At 33.5% G+C, this 18753-nt stretch overlaps 1 protein-coding gene and 1 long non-coding RNA gene across 34 annotated transcripts in view; one reads left to right on the top strand and one right to left on the bottom strand.

Moving 5' to 3' along the window:
* Positions 1–18753, bottom strand: part of LOC119074915 (basement membrane-specific heparan sulfate proteoglycan core protein) — a 145660-nt gene that overhangs the window by 61233 nt on the left and 65674 nt on the right. For 2 of the 33 annotated variants that reach the window (XM_037181303.1, XM_037181305.1), the window contains exon 2: positions 12366–12519. The exons of 30 other annotated variants lie outside the window; for them this stretch is intronic. In XM_037181303.1, the coding sequence (XP_037037198.1) occupies positions 12366–12465 (100 nt within the window). In that variant the 5' untranslated portion in view covers positions 12466–12519. Of the gene's footprint in view, positions 1–12365; positions 12533–18753 lie in introns of all 33 variants that reach the window. One more of the 33 variants, XM_037181304.1, reaches the window with a different exon arrangement.
* On the top strand, positions 10233–17693 carry LOC119074929. Its single transcript, XR_005087271.1, has 3 exons — positions 10233–10274; positions 10484–10501; positions 17573–17693. It is a non-coding gene; the product is annotated as an uncharacterized LOC119074929 (long non-coding RNA).

The following is an 18753-nucleotide window of genomic DNA, read 5'->3' as shown; positions in this document are numbered from 1 at the left end:
TTTGAATTGTTTACATAACAAAGTGTTTTTGTTTGTACATCAGCTGGTGATATTCAGCTGGTGCTCATTCTGCACATAGGAAACTTTTAGCAATTGTATGTACATTTGACGCAGAAAATGAACATTTGGCATCCAGAACTACCAGTCGTGGTGCAAAAATTACCCTTGGCGCCAAAAAGCTAATAGGAATGTATGCCTTGTCACTGATGTATAACAACAGAGCAAACAACAGGTCGAAACGAAAAAGTGGAACTTTAATGTTGAATCTCACTGTAGCAGACGAAAAGACATTTCAAGAACATGTAAAGTTCACATAGAAATGTACGTTTAGAGGCATTGCAATTTCAGCATGAATTTGCTTCAACTATTTTTTCAGCTGATAAACACAAACAATCAAAAGTGTTTATATCGTTTTACCATTACCACTCGCGAGCATGTAGCAGCTTCAACCGTATAAACAGTTTTGATTGTATGTGAGGGTCAGCTGAAAAACTGAATTTTCATCGCCTCTGTATGTAGTTTAAGGATTCTATTTTGTTCATGTTGATCACTCTAAGTGTTCTCCAGATAAGTCAACAGCTGAAGACTAACACTTTTGTACGCACAAGTTCTATGTCGAGTTAAGATCCAGAGTATATAGCAGTTGAACAACTAATGATGTAATGCCAACAAATCTAATAATATCACATTTCCAAATGACAATTGATTCCACCATACCATTTGTGTTATAACGAAGAGTCGAATAAAGATTGAACATAAAAAAATATGTTAATGTCAAGAACATATAACATTAACGTGCACAATACGACAAGAGAAAAACAAAAATAAAAATGAAAAGAAAATCAATGTTGCTGCTAATACGAATTCTCGAAGTATTGTATGCTCGTATACCTTCCAAATGAAATCAAGTTAAACATACATAAATACATTAAGCATTATAAAATTTTATGTTTTATTTTCTCGTATTCTGAACCTATTTTTAGGTATACACTACACACAACACTCTTTCTCTCTCTCTACCGTGCTCTCTCTTTCTATCCTCGCCGGCTTTTAGGACTGGCGTGCATACAAACAATATCTAAAAATCAACGTAAAAGACAATAATATTTATATGTACATTGAGTTCTCCACTAATAAATTCCATACACAAAAGAATTGCTCATATTGATTAAATACGTGACTTAAAAATAATCAAAAACTGTCGTTCCACTGATTATATTACCTTAGGTTGTATATATACGTTCGACAAACAGTGAGTTGGAGGGACGAACGATACGATTTTTTTTAAAAGAACTTTTCCCTGTATAACAGGAAATGGCTGTGTGTGGACCATATATTTGGACAAATGCATTCGGTTGCAACCAGTGCAGAACGCAAAAGAAAAGTCACTCATGAATGGTATTTTGGGAGCGATAAATTTTTTTTCGCACACATTTTTGGATGTCATCAAACTGCTTCAAACGACATTACACACAGGTCGCGTAAGTATCCGATTCCCTCATGAATCATATCAATGACATATTGACGTTCTTTTTGTCACTAGTGACTGTTTTGTGACGACGAAATTGCATAATAGATATTTTCGCAACTTGTTTCTATTCTTCACGACGGAGAAAAAATTTCATGTTGTTTTCGTGAAGCTATACGCAGCTCTTCTTAAGAAGCCTACATTTAGGCGGAAAAATAATCGCGTCTCTAAGATGACTCACATAGCGAGTTTTCCTTTAAAAGTTACACATTTTTGCGTGCATTAACGGTTCTATTAAAAAAAAGATTTTGGTTCAGAGAAATCATCAAAAAACGAATATTTTCCCGCCTAAATGTAGGCTACAAATTTGCAATGGATATTGCTCTTAAAAATGCATAGGATCCCTAGGAGTTAAAGTATCACAGACACTGTTTTACTCACAAAATGAGTCATTAAAATCGGAACTCGGAAATTCATCGGAAAATGAGTCATTATTTCAGTGACTTGAGTGTTAATTAGTGGTTAATGAGTAACAGTATATTATTGCGTCCGTTATTTCCAAAATGTTATTTTGACGAATGCAGAGGGTATTTCCACTCCTCAAAATGAAAACTGAGAAGCACGCACATACTCTATTTCACGTGAGCCACATTCATATATCAGAGGCAGTATTTTGCCCTGGTCGGTTGAAATTTAAAAAAGTTTTTACCTGGGCATTTTTAAGATTCAAAAGTAACAAAATTTAACCTTTTGACGCGGGCGGTCATAGGTGCATTCGCGCTACTACAGTAACTGTCACGCCCTAAACACAATCGTTGTTCCTAACTTCTAATTCTAAACATGGCTTTCAGCATGCATTAGGAAAATGACTAAGACGTCCTTGTTTGGAACTTTGTATTTTACCTTGTGTGATTGCGGTATTTGCCTTCGGCTGCAATCTTCACACAGTGTGAATTACACTTGGCAAAATAATGCTTTAAACAATGACGTAATATACGACTGTTTTGGTTTTTGAGAGTACAGTACGTATTTAATACATGCCGCACGAATAACTTCATTACATCGTAGGAAATATCGCTCAATGAACACCAATTTTCTGTAGCTGAGGAAAATCGTATATCAAATTTCGTGTACGAAATTAATTTCTATAAATTTTATTATGGCATGCATATTATTCATGATAACCCCTCCGACCAATTAATTTGATTAAACCATGACATTGCATTTCCAGTTCACTAATATACAATTCATACATCAATTAATTGATTTTCTGTTTAAATTACAAGGAGAAAAATGTACGAAATATTTCTTTATTTTATTTTCGGTAATTTTTCATCGTTTTGTAATATTATTGTTACTATATTTACCATTCAATATATATATATACATGCATAGCTTTAGACTCTCTCTCTGTTATGGTAAATTGTATTCCAACTAATAGTTGTATATTGTCACGATATTGACTTTGTATTTATATGCCACCCAATATACCCGGTATATATTTTTCATTCATAGTTCAAACGAAACTTATGCCATTCTATATATATGTATAACGCGCTAATACAGTATAACAATGCCACATTGTGTTCCATCAAAGAAAATATCGCGTGGAGCATTTTTCGTCTGTTTGCAATTTAAATAGAAAATAAAATAAACTTTTCTTTCGTTCCATTGCTTAATATAATATCGTAATTCTATGGATTACATTTCCCGTACGACATAAAACCTACAAAACAGTAATGTTATATTGTAGCAATCTTCAATTTTTCGGTGTAATGTTTTTGTGTTGATACCGGTACATTTTCTGTGTACAATAAGTACAATATAGATAACCTCTTGCTCTCATACCACAACCGAAAAAATCGTTCCAAGAAGGTACCATCCTCTATTTCGAACGCTCAATTGTCGGAAAGGTATTTGTGCAAACAACACCCAGACACATAGAAGTGTGTAATCAATTAATTGAATATTTAAAGAAGAATTAAAATTTGTTTGTTTGGCATAGTCAGTCATTATTTACATACCTTTTGGGTGTTTATTTGTAGCGTCTTGTGGCACAATGACTGAGTAATTATGGGTGTTTATGGCCAAATTTGTACTTAAGTTAATAATCATTGGATTTTATCGACATTCCTTCAACAACAAAAAAAGGTTTGGATTCGCGAGGTGAAAGAATTTGTCTGAGAAAAAATTAATAAGTTTCTAGGATTACACTGACTGGGGTAAGCTTTCCATTTCATTTTAAAGGGTCGGTTTCAATAATAATAAAAAACAAACGGAATGGTAAAGGTACGAAAAATCATTCCAGCTTGTCTAAGTTGAATCGAAACGAAATTCATTTGGAACAACATCAATGAGAGCAACAGTAGGTTGGATATTATCAGGTTGATTTTTTTTCCGTTAGCATACGGTTCACTTTATCCTTTTGGATATGGATCTGTGTAAATTCCTATGTTCTTCCGTCGTTGTCGTTTATGTACTGTATGTTTATATGTACAGTACACGTAGTTCAATAAAAGATGTTCATCTGTTGTTAAGCATTTATTCGGTGGTGTGTTCTCATATAACGAAATTCATTGTATCCCCATCCAAGGATGGAAAAATTCCAGTCAAAGGAATCGTGTTTCTTATTGCTTTTTGTTGAGATATTCATGATTTGTGTGATCAAAAACAAATAATTTTTGTTTGTAATCTTGTATCGTATTCTATATACATAAACCGTCGTGTGTACGGCACATATACTTTCATTTGCCGTTTCTGAGAGATATTAATTAACAAAATTCGCTATTAATTTGAATATTAAATTGGAAATGTAAACCGTTTCGTTGTGCAGCGCTCTTTTATCTTCCATTAATTAATTTCACGTAGATTTGAAAATGCTTAGACGGTTCATTTGATGAGATAATTATAGCAAATCAGAAGGGAAAATGTTAAAGATACACACAACAATTAGCGATGGAGGATTTGATTGTTTTGCGTTCCGCATTATGCTGGAGTTAAATGTGTGTTGAAATGAACAACGGGGTCGGCTACAAATTAATTCAACATTTTCATGTAATCAGACCGTATTTCAATGTCTTAGATGTTCATAATTGTGTGTCTAAGGTTGATGAGACTTGACAACATAACCTAGATCAGGTCTGGGATTGAATGTTAGCTAAAAATAAAGAAAAACGTTCAACCAAAGTATCTTCAATCGATTTTAATTTCGAACAGAATTTTCTTGTAAAATTAATTAAAAAACGTGTCTAGGCATCGCCTATTTTATTTTAAATTATTCATCAGCTTTTTACAGCTTCAAAATATAATTATAAATAAAACGTGATCGCCGATCAACTTTATAACAAATGATGTCATTGGATAAATTCTAAAATCTCATGTCAATGCGATTATAATATGTAATGAAATGAGTTATCGAGTTATGTGCCACAATATTATGAAGGCGTGTGTGTGTTACGATGTACACTCATAAATATTATGTTTGATTTCAAAAGAACGTCTTGTCATAATTTATCATTTCGTTCAACCGTTGCCCAGAGTTGAGTCTCGAGACTAAGTAAACTTCCTTGGCACGATAGGTTTTTATTCAAATAGGGCCCCATATGTACCGTATAATAATACGTGTATGATTTCAATGATCTTCTGAGATTAGTAAATAGACAAACAAATCAAAAATAAATTAAAAACTTGAAGAAACACAAGAAGGTGTTGGACAATTAATAAAAAATATTTTTCGCTTTTTGTTTAATTATTTTTGTGGCAAGTGAAGAATGGTTTGTTTAAAGGTCACTGGTAATACATATAGGCGTGTAATGAAGGGAAATAAACAACCGACAATTTTAGTCAAAGCAGCAACGTAGAAAAATGTGCCAGATGGAACAATGAACTTTTCTAAAAATCAGGCACAAACCTCGACAATAAGGATATGAACCTGAAACTAGGGTTGACATGAAACTGAGGCTAGCGTTGATAAGCATTTGAGGCCAGACTGATAAGAACCTGAGACCAGGTTGATAAGTCGAAGCAAGAACGTAGAAAAATGTGCCAGATGGAACAATGAGCTCTTCTGAAAATTAGGTACAAACCTCACAAATAAGGTTCGGATTTAGGTCAAGTTGATAAGAACCTAAGGCCAGGTTGAAAAGAACCTGAGGCCAGGTTGAAAAGAACCTGAGGCCAGGTTGATAAGAACCTGAGGCCAGGTTGATAAGAACCTGAGGCCAGGTTGATAAGAACTTGATGCCAGGTTGACAAGAACTTGATGTCAGGTTGATATCAACCTAAAGCCAAGTTGACTGAGCCTGATCTAAAACTAATCCTTTTTTAACCTTGACCTGAATTGACTTGAAACCGGTCATAAATTCAGAAGTTAGGCTAATCGAAGTCAAGAAATCTAACGTGATAGGTTTTTCGAATTACTAAAATTGTTGTACCTACGTCAATCTTGAACATGAAAGCAATTATATTTTGTCGTCAACACCACTTGAAGATTGGTAGCCTGTTTCAATTGGCATATTATAGTAATGATGAGTTCATTAGGTGTTTATTCAATTATTCATTTTTCAAAAAAAAAAGATTTCGATCTTTTCAATGACTACCAATATTTGTATTTAACATGTTCTATTTTCAGTTATGTCTCAATCTTATGATATAGCATCATTTCAAGTTATTCGAAGAGGAAGAAAAAATCAAAATGATCGAAATGTTTAACCACTTGAGATACAGTTGATCAAGTGAATAATTTTTGTTTCAAAATGTTCTGTGAACAAAGCATTTTTTTAAATATATTATGCTTCTTCAATGTGACCTTGATGCTGGCTTCATTTTTTTTATTTATTTTAGTTTTCGTCTCTCATTACCGCAGCAGTTAAATCAAGATACATTTTACATCCATCAGCATATCATTAAAAAAAAAAGTTTCTTGTTTTACAACCGATGCAATGCACTGTTTTTCCTTTGAACGAAAGATCGATGGTGACGATCAATTCTTTTCTTTTATGCATGATGACAAAACATAAATTGTTATTCGAATGAAGATCGATGGGAACTTGTTTTTATGTTTTTAATTTTGAATTGATTGAGCTGTTTAGGTAGCTCTTGTATAATAATGTGGTTTTATTGGATGTGTATAGTCATTGTTCCTTGATGACATTATTTATTGCGCTTTCTTGTTTGCTTTTTTCTCTCTCGATTGAATTGAAGATTGAAGTTGATTGTCGATATGTCTAAAGTCTCTATTAGGTCTCAACAAATGAACTCTAATTGAATATTCGTTTAGTGTTTTAGACTTAAAACGTTAATCGATTTTAAGTCAATTAACGCGAAAATATTGAATAGCTAACGGAGTAGATTGTATAATTGGAATGTATCGTCAGATTTTTAAATTTTTCATTTATTAGTTGTTATAGGATTTTATGAAAATTGCAAAACCACACACAACCGCTTTCCAACACATTTATTCAGTTCTGCTATCTTTTAGAACCGTTCACAACCAGACAGTTTCAATCAATGCAATGTTGAAATTGACATTTTCGACATGAGTTGAGCTTTGTTAATTAAATTAAGAGAGTGGTAAGCGACTGTTCAGCGCTCATGCAATTTTCAAGTACTCAAGTCAAATGAATACTGAGTCAATAGTATTTTCTAACATTGGTTGCCTAAATCACCCATAACAAGTATATGTCCAAGGAATAATTATGAATAACAACGCGAGGCTTACCGAGTAGAAACTTTCAAGGTGTAAAACTTCGAAGAGGCTTTAAGACACACGAAAAGTTTCAACAATACTGATTGCTGACTGACCTTGCTCCTTAAAGGATCATCTAAGCAAGGGTGTGTGTGATGAGAGTTTGATGCTTCTATAGATACAAAGATGAATGTGTCCCATTTGACTTAACACAATAAATCAAATGTAGTAGATACAGTGCACTTTGTTACTATAATAGAATTAAACCCCTCGTCACATGGGTATGATAGACTTGTGAAAGTTTAAAAAACAACCTTACATGGTCACATAAAGGTTGTGTAAACCCTAGCTTTGTGGTAGCTCAAGACACACTGACCACTATCAAATTTAGTAGGAAGTTTAAATTTCATTTCAACTATGATTCGTTAGAGTTGTTCGTGTGTAAAATGATGTAGTGTTCATAGAGCAATGTCGCGATTGCCTGACGACAAATGAAACTTTTGAGCTGCATTTAAAAAAATCGAAATAGGAACTCAATTTTCTCTCCGACGGTGGTTCAATACAAGAAGTATCTGCATATAACTTGATAAGAGATTGTAGTTAATGGCAAATTAAAATCTTGTACAGAAATACATCACAATATTCAACAGAAATGTTAATAGGTCAAACTGTTCAGCGATCTTATTTTAATTGATTCTCGACAATTTCAAGGAAGCAAAAAAAAAACTATTTGTTTCGATGCCATTAATAAGACAATACAACAAAAACTGAACGAGCCACTTTATCGTCAATCAAATGGTTCTAAGAACTTTCCAGTTGAAGTCTCATTCAGAATTGTATATACAATTTTTCAATCGTCTCGTTTTTGTTTTACAACCAATCAAGATAGGAATCGTTATCTCGAAACCGAATATATAATTCGCTCTATTTATTGATTGATACATTTTGCAATAATCAAAACATGCAAATAATACCAGTCAAATACATGTACAATGGCACAAATAATAAATTCAAATCAAAATTTCATTTGAAGATGGCAAACGAAAATAAAACTTTTGCAAAGAACAAAACGCTAACTAGTTAGCCAATTTATCAACAGTGCAGAGTTATTGCCCCATTGCATTTTCCTATTTACTTTGTTCGTTGCAAATTGATATTATTGAGTGCAATATTTATGTAAACAATGTAATATTGTTATTTGGCTTATTGATGATGGATATAATGGCCAATTAAAAGATAATTCTAAGGTTTCTCAGACGACGAGCAATTGCATAGAAACAATAATGTTTTGGACGATGTCTGTAAGCTTTTCAGATACAACTTACCAAATAACTCTTACTCTAATCGATATTAAGAGTCATATCGCCAAGACTTCAGGCGATTGGGGAACAAGCGGTCTCAGATTGTAATGAGTGATAGCTCGTTGGATTCGTCTTTCAATTCTAGGAAACACGTATCTTTCACTTTTTCTAAAAAAAAATATTTTCTGTCATAAGCTCTCAAAAGTAAAGACATGTCAGAGGGTACCGAAAACAGTTTTTCGGCAATAACTCAATAAAATTATTTAAAATTGTTGTGATGTTGTACGAATGTCGGCCTTGGAAAGACCTACAGGTAGAGTATGCGCACTGCTTGGTGCGAGTACATCCACGAGATTTATGACTAAAAATATAGTGAATGTTCGGAGAGTCCGGATTCTCTGGAGCTTCGTTGTTCCACGGAACTGAGTATGGGGTGTTGTAGCTGGCCTCACCCACTATCGTTGCACAAATAAATGAACTTGGAAAAAAAGTTGGTGCCAAAATGCAGATTTTTTCCTCTTTCTGAGGGCTCTACAGCTGGAACAGCATCGTCTACTATTCTTTTACCTTATCAATAGAAAAACGCTTCGATATGTCGCGAATATATCAGATCCACTATTAGTAATATCGAGAGAAAAATCATTAAATTTTTCTCCGAGGATTTTAGTCAAATAAAGTGTTAGCGTATCGCACATGACCTCAGGCCTCCGGTACAGTAATCAGTTTTTCAATCGGCCCTAAATTTTCTTGGAGGTAAAGGTTTGAAAAAACGTTTGCTATCGCTTCATCATATTCTTTTCTAAGACTATTATCGCCAAGCGATTAGGCGACGATTTAGAAACTAATTACCGTTCTAGAGTTTTTATTTGACTGTAATGCGTCGAGTTAAAGAATAATTATTTTTCTGTTGACACCGGGTTTATTGCAGCGACATCTTTCGAACAGTACGCTATCAGATAGTATTGAGAAAAGAGAACTGACTCCGTAATCCCTCTCCAGATTAGTGAGTTGCCTTAATTTTTCATTATATGAAACAAAACATTTTCACGTTTACAGATAAGCGCTCCGATCGCCATAAATTTATTTTACTCGAAATATAAACACGACCGAGATTTGTGTAATACTGTTAAACTTACCGGCGCGTGTATTACAACGTTTATGTTTAAAAAAAAGACAACAACAAATACCTATGAATATTCGAATGCAAAACAACATAAAAAACATTGAAAATAAAACAAATGTTCTTATGTTGTTATGCACAAGATTGGCTAGCGAAGTAATTCAAGCTTATGGAAAATGCAAATTATTCATACAAAACGGTGTTAAGCCGAAAGCTAGCTAGATATTGCAAAGTATATTATAGTACCAGAAATTGTATGCGTAATTATTATTTACAACTGCAATGGAACGGTTATGGATATTCAAAATGGAAATTTGTTTTATTGTTGTTTCGATGATTGTTTTAATTTAATTAATTAATTTCTGAATTTTAATTTTACGATAGAAAGGGTGGATTGTGCTGGAAACAACAGTAATCTCAACGTCGGATTCGGATTTTCTCTGTAAATAGAAGGGGTCTCTCAACATTTTCTATTCACACTGGAAAAATGATCGAAATAATAATCTGCCAATCAAAACAGTTGTTTGGAATTGTATTGGTTAACAAAGTATAATTGTAAAAGGCAAATTAAATTTGTTTTTCTATTTGAATATCTAAATGCTAAATGTCGTCATGTCGTAATGACGAATTATAACATGCTACATGCGTCGAAAACTGTACTTTCCATGTTTCAAGCACGTCTTTCGACGGCCTCAGCATGTAATATATATTATGCATCTGTTGCCAAGATTGGTATTTTGACGTGTAGGACATTATTGCCCTAGCCGAATGCGTGGGCCATAATGCCTACACGTCAAAATAACAGTCTGGCAATAGATGCATATCATATTTTATCTGTCGAGAACAGATATATCGAGATAAACAAAAACTCCCTAGAGGGATAAGCTCGAGATTATCGTTCTAGACAGATAAAATCCATTACATAAGTGCGGATTCCCCGAAAAAATTGTTCACCTAGGATATATAAACAAACATTATACTTCTGTAAATTGTCAAAGTGTCATTCGCATATCTTGTTGTCTCGTTTTCGCTTATGCGATAAAAAAGAATATGCACGTATGACAAGCCGTCTCGGCAAGCCTCGACCGCTTTGTCATACGTGCATAATATTTATTACATGACTAGGGATAAAAAGATCCATTTTTATCCCGAGTTATTTAATGGATTTTACATGCTGAGGGCTTCGAAAGAAGTGCTTGGAACATGAAAAGTACGGTTTTCGACGCATGTAAAAAAGTTTGTTTGTTCTGCTGTTGGCACAAGTAGAACCGGTAGAAATATTTTTCTTTTTAATTAGAAATATGATCTTCTTATGTCGTGTATCTTTTATGTATGAAGATTGCAAGACACTTGAAATAAAATTGAAATTTGTAAATAATATTTTTGTTGCACGCCAAACGAGATTTGAACCCCAGACCTCTTGGATATGAAGCAAGCGTTCTACGATACCAACCACGGGACTGAACAGACCACGGTTACATGGTCTAAACGCCACGATTAGTAGGAGGATGATACGACCATGACTTGACGTTCGAGGACGTGTCGAGGTTTGAGTTGCTCTACTTTCAAAACAATCTTGAATTTTCTCTACATTTCTTAATTTCTTTGAAATTTTTCGAAAATTTTCTCGAATTTTTCGAAAAGTAAATTCGAAAAAATCGAAGATATTTTTCAAGAAAATATTTTCTCAAGAATAGATTTCTTCCATCGTACGGTAAAACGAATTTTGACAGGCCGAAAACAACCGACAGTCATTCACAGAAGCAAACATAACCGCAACCTAAACAAATTTGTTCCATAAAACTTCAAAGTGAAGTTGTGTTGGCGTCTCAGTGGATGACGATTGACATTTTGAACGGCCTTGGTAGAAACCTACAGGCCCAAGGTTTGATGTTTTGTCTTTATGACTTAAAGGATTGGATCGTCAAATTGAGGCTACAAAAGAGGGATTTTTTTGAAAGTGGACCAGGCTCCGTCGGAGCTATTTTTTTGCGACGGTTTGTTCATATGCCCAGATAGCCCTTGGTCCCAATAGTCCAAAACCGCAGTCGTTTAATTTTCATGTTTGCGTCTTGGCTGGTGGTGAAGGTGCAAAAGTCGAAAAAGGGTGTTTTTTATACGTGATTTACTGCCGCTGCAGACGATGGACACACATGTGTGGCGGCTTTACAATTTCCTACCCGTTGTTAGTAATTAATTTTCTCAAATTTTCACGATTTTCAAAAAAAAACTTTTTGCGAAAATTCACGAAAATTTGAGAAATTCGTGAAATTTTGAGAAAATTCGTGAAAATATTTTCGCGAATATAGGCACTGTTTGAGAGACATTCAAAAAACGTACGAATGCGCATGATTATTGTGTTCCATAAAGATTAATTCCTCATAAACCGTTCAAAAGTACAAACAAAAATTACCAGTTTCTTGCTCGATTTTAGTAGGTCATGCGAGAACCACTTGAATGGTCACTTACGCAATCAAAGACCAAAAATATTAAATTTCTTCCCATTAAAAATGGAAATCATTGCCAAGGGTTCGTGTGACGATGTTTCTTAAAACGTTGTGTTAAATAATTACACGTCCAAGATATTAAACCGCAAAGTCGTAAAAACCTTGTTATTTAAATGTAAAGAAAACAATTTAACGCAGAAATTAACATTAAACCATATCCACATTATACAACCGTAATAAATAAAATCCGGCACCGTACTCTTCGAAATTTACTCACACCCATAACAGCATTACACAAATGAAAATCCTTCAATTTATAAACAACAAAAAAAAACACACTCACCATCATCCCATTGTCCATGTGAAAGGTTAAATTGCATAAATATGATGATACATAGAATGGTGAAAACTGTTGTTTTCGAGGTGTTCATAAACGGCTCCATTATCCGTTTAAAAAGGGACTGGTTTTATAGTCTCCTTTTGCCGTTATTAATTTTCTGCAAATATCCTCTATGTGAAACGATATCGGTTGTGTGTAAATATGCGACTAAAGCTTTTATACAGACGTTGACTTTTCGGGTTAGAGATAAAAACCCAAACCCGTGCATTCAATTCAATGACGAAGTTGTATTTATGATTTCGGATTGTTCTTTTTTTCATTCTGTTTTGACTGTTCAAATTAAATTTCGAAAAGCAAATACCATTGACATATCGAATTCCGTGTAATTTGCGAATCGATTTTTTTTTGTTTCTATCGCGCACACAATTTTTTTTTTATTCATTTGTCACGAGTAGCACAAAGTCGAAACCCAAAAACAAATTGTGCCTATTAAAATGTCCTTTGTCTGGTGGGTCTACCGTATTTTATTTCAACAACAGAAAGAATTTAAATAACCATAAATAGAGTGAAAATTAAAAAAACAAAAATTTATCAAAAGTAGAATTTGATCTTTTTTTTTCCCGCGCTATAAACGTTGTGAGTCGTATCGTTTAAGGATTTAAACGAGTATACAATTTTGCTTTTTGGATTTCTGTCGAAGGAATATCTGTACAGTAAAATGTAAAATGTTGTATCCACCAAGTTTTATGACATTTCTGAAATATATGTATTTTACACGGAGAGAATATAGTATATAGAAATACGAATGCCACATAAATATATTGACTTAAGACTTTTTATTCGCTCCCATTGTGATGGAAATTTTTGTTCCTAAAGATTTAGAAATGTATTTCTCAACTTGTGATTCATAAAAATATAATGGTGATGCTGTTTCTGATAGAAAAAAAAGAACGTTCGTCTTGCTCGATCTTTTGTTATTGAAAATAAATAAACAGCTTTTCCAACTTCATAATTTGTTCGGGCGCAGTAACTTTTTATATATTTATTGTGTACCTTAATTGATAAGCAGGATTCAGTTCAAATTAATTCGACGAAATACGTAACAATACATTAAATCGCTCAATTATAAAATTATAGAGAAAAGCGAGAATCGCAGGATACATAATGCAGGGTCTTGAAGTGAACCGTAGCAAATGATCTGAGAAATACTTTGATTTATTGAACGATGCCTTTTTTTATGAATATTAATCGGATGTTCAAACAGTTTGCAAGTTTAAACCTTCCAGGCCAGGAAGGTGAGCAACACAAGAACCAGTGGACTAACATCTCTGCACCGAGAGCAAAATTTGTAGTCCTTCTGGCAATACAAAATCAAAGGATTGAATGATCGTAACATAGTTCTGCCTTCGTCATTCTGTCTAATCTTTAAAAAGAATTTACTATTTGATGAACAACATATACGTCTGCCGCCCCTACAATTTCAAAGACAAACTTAACATTTGCATCAGGTTTTTATTGCGAAAAGTCTTCCATTATTATCTATTCGCTGGTTCGCTCACCATCAATTCCTGCAACTACTAGACATTTGTAAGCCGTACAAAATCCACTTAAGAATGAATATTTTAATTAATGGGACTGACTATCGCTACAATTCTGAATAGATTCAAAACTTAGAAATTTGCAAGTGACTATGCTCCATTTATAGTCAACAAAGAAATACTTTTAAAACGAGCTAAATTCATGTCTCTTAAAAAATGATAAAGAAAAAAAAACATTAATTGCACCAAAAGTGTCTATCCTCAACTCATTCCTGAGCGGTTTTTCGTTACTACGTTCTTATGTTAACCGCAGCTCGTTAAATTGAATCTCAATTTCATGTCGTTCACTTGGATTTGTTTATATGAATATGAAAAATGTTTCATTCATTTTTCCTTTCTATTCATTTACGAAATGAACCTCAAGCCCATTGAATCTGACATCAGCAATTGAGTATTTAAAAAGAATAATTTTTCTTTTAAATTGAAAATTTCAGTTTTTCGCAGTCCTTTATCAGTTATGTATCCAGTTTTGAATGTCTGTTAATCTTTTATAAATGTGGTTAATTGGGAAATTTTTTTTCGACAAATAATTGGACATTTTGAGCACAGATTGGATTTCAACAGTTTCACAACATGGTCTGCAAACCATGGATACACATCGTCTAAAGTGGTTTTCGTATATATTTTACAACCATAGGCGTGTAAAGCATTTATACATTTTTAGTTGTTGTGCATAGCTCCAGATAAAATTCACACAAGACACGTACGTTTACGTGTGATTATTGAACTCGATTTTTCCTCGGATCGTCACACTTCAATCTCAAACTCAACTTTTCAACATTTTATCGCTAGCTAAGAGTCATTTATATAAATAGAGATAAAATGTTGAAAAATCGAGTGTTGGTGTGAATTTTGATGATCCGAGGCGAAGCTGAGGTCAACAAACACACGAAAACTATGCTTTTTATTCGTAGTGGATTTCACATGCTAAGGTCATCGAAAGAAGTTCTTGAAACATGAAAAGTACGGGTTTCGACCCATGGACCATGTAAAATACTATTCTTTGGCATGGGGCGAAAGCAATTGCGTATGTTCACTATTAGATTTAAGAGAAAGTCCTAAAACTGTAATTTAAGTCTTCGTTAGTTTACTCCCTCACTACCTCCCCTCACTACTCAAATACCTTTGAAATGTACATCGCGATCTATAATATTATGAAATTAATAATAAAGATGCTTGTATAAACGTTGCTTCTTTTGGTTTTTAATTAAGCTCTGTCCATAATGAAATCTTTGCGATAAAAAGATGATGATGTTACGTTCAATGGAAACAGTAGGATCTTCGACAAATTGGTTATGTAAACGTTGTCTTAGACAGGGAAAATGTTAATTGATTGAAGCGAATTAATAATGGAACAAATTAATTATAATTGATGGAAAACATTTTGATGCACAGTTTAGCGGGCACATCATTACCAAACGGTGAGGGTATTGTTTACTCCCATGTATACCTGAACTTTTATTTTATTTTTTTGTGAAAAATATTTACTCGTTCCGTTCGCTGTGCAAACAACAGTTTTGAAAATACATCCTTTCGCTGGATGGTGAACATAACAAGAAAACGCTTCAAAGTTAAATTTCTTTTTTGTTATAATAGTTTCTTCAGCTTTGTGTGTGCAGAGTGTTTATGATGGAAAGCCATATTCATATATTCTCAACGATAATTTCATAATTTAGAGGTATTTGGTGAAGTTTTTTCTTCTTCTTCTGCACGAAGCGAATACTTTGTGAATTTATTATGATGTTCTATTGGAAAAACGAATACGTAATGAGATGATGATGGAAACAGGTGCTATTGGAAATGATTTTGAATACGAAATCAATTTTCCGAGGATATTGCCTCTAATGCGGAAGTTCAATGGCTTAATGTTTTGAACGATATTAAAGAAGCAACGGCCTTCAAAGAACGATCTCAGATTAATTATTATTCTCAGTTTTCGATAAATGTTTAACTATAAATGATATAGTGGAAGAGACTTATTAGAGTTGATTTAAAAAAAAAAACTGACAAAAAAGGGGCAAATTTCTCGGTTGAGACTTGCACCTGTCTCCCAGCCATTATGATTGGCAGTGTTTCAAAAGGTTTTATCAGCAAACAATCTTCGAAAATTTTATCCCTGAGGAGAGTAGTTTTGGTAATATTTTGACAACATTCAGAAAAACTCGTGGTGGATGTCGACGACGCGACACTCAGTTCCGTAAAATTTCATTAGAATCCTTAACTAAAACTAAAAACTTGAAAAAAGTACCTCACCAGCTCAGAAAATATTTTATGAACTGATCACAAACAAGTCTCACTCCCCTCAACCACATAAACATAAAAAACGAATAATTTTTAAAATTCCAATAAAACCATAACCAAATTATTCTAACTTAAAAGAGCGCAGCACAGTGCACTATTATAATACCCATATACCTTCAGAGCCATGGCACAGTGATATATATATTTTCACACAAAAAATATAACTGAAAAAATAACCTCGTCTTCCCTAGTTAAGTTTTTGTTGTGGAAGAATAAAAGTCATCCATTAGTGAACTCAATTTTTATATTTTTCTTTTCTTATTTCATCAACCGTACGCAAAATGTTCATTTTCTTCATATTCTTCTTCGTATATATAATACACTATTACAACATAAGTATCTTCATTGTATCGCACTGCATATACAGAGCAGCGATATTTTTTTCGGTGTTATGGAAAATTGTAAAAAAAATGTAATGTTTAAGTTCGCAATGGGTGGTTTGGATTGTGATGAAAATGACAACACTTAATATCAATATGCTCTTTCGTAGACAGATTTATGTGTTATCTTAAATGGTATGTATGTGTATGTGTACTTAGTGAATAAATATTTAAATCTGAGAACAGAAAATATCAAACGAAAGAAACCATCGCATTAAAAACAACAACGAAAAAAAGTGGTTGAAATTCTAGGACATTGTCTTCACAGACAATTAAGAGATTCTTTTGTATTTAAATGAGGACGATTAATTGAAATTCATTTTCTGGAATTTTCCGAACCCCTGGACACACAAAATGTACTAAGTCCAATAGGTATTGGAACACCAATTTCTGCGAAATACTTTATTAATGTTCGCCTAAAAAACCAAATGTTACACTCGGTAAATGTTGCTGAAGTGCAGAATTTGCAACAGCTGGTTGTTCACCAGCTGGTGGTCGTGTTATTGTTTACTTCAATACTGTATTACTCGTTTATTCACACACACATATACAAGTGAGAGGGATTAAGCTGACAATACATTACAATCATAAACAATATCATCAATACCAGCTGTTGCAAATTATGCAATCCAGTAAAATTTACCGAGTGTAACAAATTGAAAAAAGAAGAGATTTAACTGATCTGGAATATAATATTCACTAAAGAGCGAGTTGACAAATGATTATTTCTAACATCAAGTGCCAGTAATTTATTAGGATGCAGATTTATGCTATGAGGCCTCGAGATTCATACAACGATTTAGGCAACAGAGTCATCAACAGTTTGAGAGTGAGAGGAATATGCCACGTTCTCAAGATAAGTTAGGAACAACGTTTTTCCTAAACGACGTCGGAATATTTCAACACTAGTTAGGGAAATTCCATTACAAAGCTAGGGATAAAAGTGAAGAGTCTCGTTTTCGTGTGTTTATGAACCTCGGCTACACCTCTGATCAGCAAAATTCACACAAAAACTCTACTTTTCATCTTTTTGTTTCTAGACATGCAATAGTATGTTGTGTTACAAGTATTGTAATGTTGATTTTTTCAGCACTAGACCCAAGTTTTCCTTACGAGCGGAGCGAGTAAGGAAAATTGGGTCGTGTGCTGAAAAAATCAACAACATTACAATACGTGTAACACATCATGCTTTGTGCCAACCGAGAATTGAAATAGACAAGAGCACAAAAAATCATAATTCTCATTGTAAACAATCACTCTTCAAATTTGATCGATCACATTGCTTTGCATTTTCTCAAACGAATGCTGTAACAACTCATACAAATTCCATATCAACACTGCTTTGAGTGTTGTAATATCACATGAAACGGGTGCTGAAATATGTCACTTTACAACACTAAAATGAGTGCTGAAAAGAGTCGTATTTCAATTCTCGGTGGCACAATAGGTATTTCGTAACGCATGCTAAAAAAGCCTTTTTAAGTTAGAAACAACGTTTTTCCTAAACGACCTGAGAAATATGCGTCGAAGTCGCGATATTTTAACACTAGTTAACACTACTCTTTTAAATAATTTTCGAAAATTTGCAATTAAATCCAAATTGAAGAACGTAGTTTCTCAACAACAATGAAACCTCCAGTAAAAATAGTTCTTTAGAAGAAATTGCTGAAATTTTAAAAAAGAAAATCTCTTTCTTAGATAGGAAGATAAGATCACTTAACATCTACGTACATCTGCGAAAGAATTCGCATCGGTGTTGATGAAATCCGATGCCAGCATTAGATCTCACATTTCTATTTGGCTTGTTCTTCAACAGCACAACATCTGAGATAAGGATTGAACATACCAGTAAATAAACACAGTTAAATTTAAAACGATATTATATGTGATATAATGGCATGAAAGTGATGACTTGTGGCTTTCGTCCAGGTAATTTTGTGTAACGCATCATTTGCGCTATTTGGTTCAAACAACTTTGGATAAAGGAAAAATGAGAAGCCTTAGTTGTTCAACGAAATGACGAAATTTAATAAGCAAACTAAACACAACGATACAACGTCCAAACACTTCAAAATAGATATTTTGGATTTTCTGTAAGCTTTTCCGCAATCG

Source organism: Bradysia coprophila, unplaced genomic scaffold (assembly GCF_014529535.1).
Source record: "Bradysia coprophila strain Holo2 unplaced genomic scaffold, BU_Bcop_v1 contig_151, whole genome shotgun sequence".
Classification (NCBI taxonomy): domain Eukaryota; kingdom Metazoa; phylum Arthropoda; class Insecta; order Diptera; family Sciaridae; genus Bradysia; species Bradysia coprophila.
The sequence above is the reverse complement of the archived record's forward strand: the minus strand, read 5'-3'. Positions and strand labels throughout refer to the sequence as shown.